This window comes from Diadema setosum, chromosome 8 (assembly GCF_964275005.1).
Source record: "Diadema setosum chromosome 8, eeDiaSeto1, whole genome shotgun sequence".
Taxonomy (NCBI): Eukaryota; Metazoa; Echinodermata; class Echinoidea; order Diadematoida; family Diadematidae; genus Diadema; species Diadema setosum.
The window spans coordinates 33,884,033-33,890,141 of NC_092692.1; the positions used below are offsets into that span (position 1 = coordinate 33,884,033).

Genomic DNA, 6,109 nt, shown 5'->3' on the forward strand with positions numbered 1-6,109 from the left:
AAGGATAGCGAAAGAAAGATCGTCATATACAATCAGAGAACGATAACACAAAAAGAAATCATCACAGTAAAAGACAAAAATACTGAGAAGCTAGGATCTCATTGTCAGCTTCAAAAGAAACAAAATGGGACCCGACTAAAAAAAAAACCCATTTGCCCCAAACAATACTGACATAGAATCAGACCATAATAAATCTTAAACAAATCAAATATTATCATTTAGATTATCATTACATTATTATAAACATTATCATTACCTGTAATATACTCGATTAAGAATCCCTGCTCCTCGTTGTTAATGTCGCTATTGAAGATGAACCAAGCCTGTCGGTCCGGAATGACGATCTCGAGGGGAAGTGAGAGGTTGTTTCCGGTCAGCTGGACCTCGCCCTGCCCGTAATCCGGCCTGCCTCCTCCTCCTATCTCGAGGAAGTCCTTGTTTGTCTCCAAGCTGAACGTTGTGATGGTGAACTTGATGTTCTGCGCGTTGACGACACGGATCTGGTAGACGCAGACCTGCCGCGACTCGTAGTTTCCCGGGTAATTCGGCGAGCCAATAATTCCCGAGTCGTCTTCGTAGTTACCACCACACAGAGTGTCTCCTGGCAATATCAACAGAGATTTTATACCAAGTTACACAATATCAGTGACATTTTGACTTCAAGCTGATATTTCTAGCGTTGGTTCAGCGCGAATGAAACCACGAGTATTGAATGGCATATACAGTTGTAGGCCTACAATAATCTACGAGCGCCATCTTGACGCAATTCAAATTTCATATTACTCTCTCATTTTTTTTTTTTTTTTTTTGGAAATAAGTCTATATGATTGTGGTCAGGAATAAATAGAAAATTAGAGTGAGAAAAAAAAATACTTCTAAATCTATTAGATTGTGATTTTTAACCTAATTTGGGATCTGTCACTCATCTCAGTCTAAAGAAGTTAGATGGTATGTTTACAAATGCCGTAATTTTATCCGGAAAAGAAAGGTATACTGCATATTGTCCAGATTCTGAGATTTATGAAGTAAATTATTCAGAATAATTTTTGTCTGTTATTCTCTTTGTTCCCATTAATCAGAGCTGGTGGTGATACAAAAAAAAAAACAAACAAACTTATCTCCGTCTTCACATGACAGTAAATGCAACAAATGAACATACAATACTGTAGATAGCCCCACGTACATCACTCACAATACGTTCATTATATTTACTGCATGTCGCTACATACACTGTACCAATAATTCAGATGAAATGACTATTTCATGAAAAATTCGGAGGTTTTTTTTTTGCTTGTATGTTGTATGGGTATACCTATTATCCTTATATTTCAGAATCTATACATCGCAGAATCTACAACATTTCGGTTAACCTACCCACAAATGTGTTGGCGCAGGTCGTTCCCGTGGAACCGAGTTGGCAAACGCAAACGTAGTGGTCCGACCCCTCCTGGCACGCGGCGCCGTTCTGACATGGGTTGCTGTTGCATTCTGTGGATTGAAATTAGAGACAAAAGTGATGCAATGTTTTTACCATTCAACCGTCGTTATATCAGCACGAGCTGCATGCACAATACCGCTACGATCATGTGTACATGTACATGTGAATAACTTTGTGCACAGCAGTATCTGTACAATGTATTTCAAATTCAAATTTGGGCACACACAGCTAGAGGACTGATGATTTACAAACGGTACATTGCTTAGGCAAAAACTCTCCATCGTACGTACGATATACAATATGTACACGCTAAAAAGATTTTGGTTGGATCAAACATAATCTATATTTATGTTTAATATGTACAAATACATACATTGTACATGTACACATAGACATTGTTATTTTTAACAAGGAGTAAAAAAAAAATAACGGTTGATTTACCTAAATAAAAGACACCAAAGGACTACAAATGTACAGTTGTCAAGTGTACTTTGTATAGCGTGAGATGAATCACTGATTCAATGCAACAACCATTAGCCGCTAGGCATATGCAAAAAAAAAAAACAAAAAACAAAAACCAACAACAACAAAACAAAACCACCAGACAAACAAATGTAAGATATTTTTCAACGACGTGTAAGCGGAACTACAATCACATGGATTTTCCCTTGTTGTGTTCACAAAAAGAAAATGTACTAAATCACACCACTGATTTTTCATTCAATTCGACAGATTAAAAGGAAAAGAATGAAATTGGAAACCAGCATGTGGCTGACGCTATAGTGCCGCGAATAGATTTTATACAAAGAGTTCCCACTCACGTTCATTATAGCAGTAGGGCACCTATTGTACATGTACTTGTTTTGCAGCATACTACACTGTATATTCCATCTTTAACTGCATGCACACTGTACACCAAATCAAAGGAGATGTGCGCATCTTTGTACATCTTTGATGTACATGTCATGAAGCAAATATATGATTTTGATAGCAAAAAGTTGCAATGAACCTCAGTTGCGTTTTTTTTTTCTAGGACACGCTGAATGCATCGTATATTGTATAGGTACACGTTGTATTGTATTGGTCGTCTTTTAAAACATGTTTGGTCCTTTGTAGATGGATTATGATTTTTACAAAAGTGTCCACAGTTAGAATTCATTCGCTCGAGGGGCTTTACAATATTTAGATCCAGCGACTGCAGCGAGGATTCCATTGTGGTAATGTGTTCGCGTGTTGCCAATGGAAACGCACCATCAACAATTGGCGACCGCTAAGCCATTAACATACGAGTATTCCCGTGCCCTTGTACATGTGTATGTATTTGTGTAGCGCGGTAAATGTGGGTAAATGTGAAGCGTAGAACAACGCGTCGTTCGATTTGATTTCTCCGGTACAATGGATGTTCAAGATGCGCGTCAGTGTGTCGTAGACAAAAAGCAATAAACTCTAGATGAAAGGCTCTCATTACATGCAAATGATCCAGGACCTCGAGCGGTCACTGTCAACGCATCAGTAGATGGATAAAGGAGAAAAAATGGCAGTTGATCTTGCCTATTTAGGCGATCAAACTAAAAGTAAACAAGGTGTGTGTGTGCGTGTGTGTGACTACTCATCCCGGCTTTTGATTATTTCTCCCTTATTCTATCAGATTCTCCTCTTGTAATTGTTTTCATTTACAGTGTATTTTCTGTTCGCGATTAGTATTAGCATGCATCTCGGGTATAAAGCGATAAATGACGGATCAACAAATTAGAACTATTTTATGTTATGGACTGATGGACTACAATGTAACACGTCATTTGTGATTAATTCACTTTCATCCACAGTGGAGGCCCTGCTACATGTGATATAGTTAGTAAGATAAGATTATCAAATGCACACTATCGTCAAAGAACATTTCATACCCTTGTCACATTGTTTTACGAAATGACGAGTGGAGTTAATGATACATGTACAATGTGTACACCCCACTTACAATTTATTGTACATGTAATGTACATCTTGTATAGGGGAAAACACCTAAAACCACACCTTTTCTTATGTGAATTTCCACAATAGTTGGAAGAAAAGAAAAAACTTTAAAATACGATAAAATAAATTTGCGGAATTTTTTAATAAACATTGCGACAAAAAAAAAAAAAAACGAGTAACACTTGCATGTTCATTAGATAAAATTCCGTTGTTTATGGAGATTTTCTTTCAATTGGCTCTAATGATGGAAATACAAAATTGATAATACTACAATATTCATCATGGTCATCCTCATGTCTTTTTCTTGCACGTAGAACACAATACGGTCTTCATCTTTGTTATTCAATGCACAGATTTTCGCAGGCACAGTAACGGGAAGTACATATAATATACAATATGTAACTGTATCGAGCGCTTACACCAATAACGGTTACATTGTAGCTCCACCCTCTGATCTGCATTTAGCAGACTGTCAGGTGGTGAAACACTTTCTACATTGTCAGACGTGAGTGTTACATTCGAGCAACATAGTGTACATTGATTAATACGTTATCAGTCTTTTACACATTGTAGTATAATCATACTTTTTCAAAATGTCAAGTGTTTTTAAGTTCGGAATGTTTGTATATTGTACAATGTATGTTGATATTCAAAGATATAGATTGCACTTGACATATTCCACACATGGATGTGTAACATACAGTATCACGTTCTTTACCCAACACATACTACAACGTAGTCTAGTATACACATATTTTTATACTAATCTACTAATTGTAGATTAGTAGAGAAATATGTTTAAAGAGCTTAACATTGTATTTCCACAAGGCGCTAAATCCATCATTTTTTAATGGATTTAGCGCCTTTGGGTTGAAAGCTCTTCTAATGTACAACCTTACACCCCCGTCACACTAATTCGGAATCAGCACGAATCAACCAGAACCAGCTGGAATTAAGGATTTTCAAAATTCGCGCCACATTCGGGAGAAAAATTCAAATTCTAACAGCTTGGTAAGGAATTCTGTTCGAATACTTGGAATGCACTTCGAACCCTTCTCAAATCATTCTCGCACATTCCGAATGAATTAGCTATCGAATGCTGCTCGAATGTACTTGGACGTGTTGGAAGCTGTAGGAATATTCAGAATGATGTCAGAATGCAGTCAGAATTTTTAGAAAGCACTTCGAACACCGCACGAGCGCGGTTCGATTGCTGCCCGAAGTCTGATGGTCGGAAAGCGCCTCGAATGCAGTACAAACTCATTTCGAATGCGGTCAGAACATTTCCGGAATGGCTACCAAATATACTTTGAATGTTCGTGAATTCAAACAGAATGCAGCGCGAAAAAAAAAAAAAAAAAAAAAAAAACAGAATACACTTAGAATGTACTTAGAATGCAATACGAATGTCCCGTGTGTGTTAAGAATGTCGGCGGAATGGTCTCCAATAGCGTATAAAATGATAATTTTCACCAGTCTCAACCCGGTCATCCTTGGACCATGCTGCTTTGCTGCAGATTGCTGTCCTCCAGCAAGACCTCCTTAAAAGAGAGTGTCTAAGCCAATTACCCCCTGGGCAATTACCCCAGACCGGCCTTCTCGTGACCCTACTATTTAGAATGCTCCTCGAATGTTTTAAGCACGGGTAAAGCATTCGGGCTGGCCACAAGAATGGGCCCAAATGTTTGGAACGCACTCAGAATGTCGTCAGAATTTTTTGAATGCACTTCGAATATGCAGGAATGCAGAAAGAATTTTCATTCTAACGGCATTCCGGCTCATTCCGCCACTAGTATGACGGGGGTATTACAAACGTACATGTACATTGTACATTGTATGCTTTTCTACAGGTGTACGCGCACTTGCCCTTACCTTAATTACAGTACCTCATCACAAGACGACCTCGAGAAGGATAGTGATTGGGGATCAATTATTTCTATTGGTGTAATTACAAGTGTACAGTAGGTCCATACATTTTTGTACGTACCCATGTACCCCCCCCCCACACACACATACATTTTGTACACACATGCGCATATGAACACACAATCGATTATGTTATTATTACGATGCCATCCGTCACCGAAAGTGAACGTCCTGCTGCCTGAGGCCGCCTTCTTGAGCGCCACCCGATGAAGTCGCACGCACACAGCATATTTGGGAGCATCCTGATTCAATGAAAAGGCAGGTGGCTCATGAATGACGTATGGCGCAATGAATAGACCAATGACAGTCATTGATATTCGCTTCTTCGAATCACTGTGGCGAACAAAAAATGCATTCGTCGAAACAACGAAAATGTTCTTCTCAGAGTAGCAGGAAAAAGAAAAGCTGTATTGCAATATCAACAGAGACGAACATTGTACATGCCGTAAGTAGGAGGAAGGTGGAATGCATGTACAGTAATACAATGTACATTGTAGGACCTACATTTAATTTTGCCCTCAAATACAATGTACAATTGTATGTGTAGCATTTAAGATGTCCTACTTGTGTCCCTTCCCCCCGTTCTTTAGATTTTAGATTTTTCATGTACCACTCGTGAGAATGATTATGGTATTATATATATATATATATATACACACACACTTGGTGATTCTATCCTTCTATGAAGAGTGCTCGATATCCACAAAGGAAGAGCTTTAGATGTAGAAGTATTGGAACAAGTTCACTCGGTTGACAGCGGGTTCATCCGTATTT

The 6,109-nt window shown here is 38.4% G+C and overlaps 1 protein-coding gene across 1 annotated transcript in view; it reads right to left on the reverse strand.

Moving 5' to 3' along the window:
• The window catches only part of LOC140232215 (uncharacterized), a 62,423-nt gene extending 56,777 nt beyond the window's left edge, over window positions 1-5,646 (reverse strand). Inside the window, exons 1-3 of the mRNA XM_072312351.1 lie at window positions 5,493-5,646; window positions 1,375-1,488; window positions 257-598 (exon numbers count right to left, since the gene is read on the reverse strand). Of these exons, the coding sequence (XP_072168452.1) occupies window positions 257-598; window positions 1,375-1,488; window positions 5,493-5,646 (610 nt within the window). The remainder of the gene's footprint in view (window positions 1-256; window positions 599-1,374; window positions 1,489-5,492) is intronic.
• Window positions 5,647-6,109: the final 463 nt, after the last annotated feature.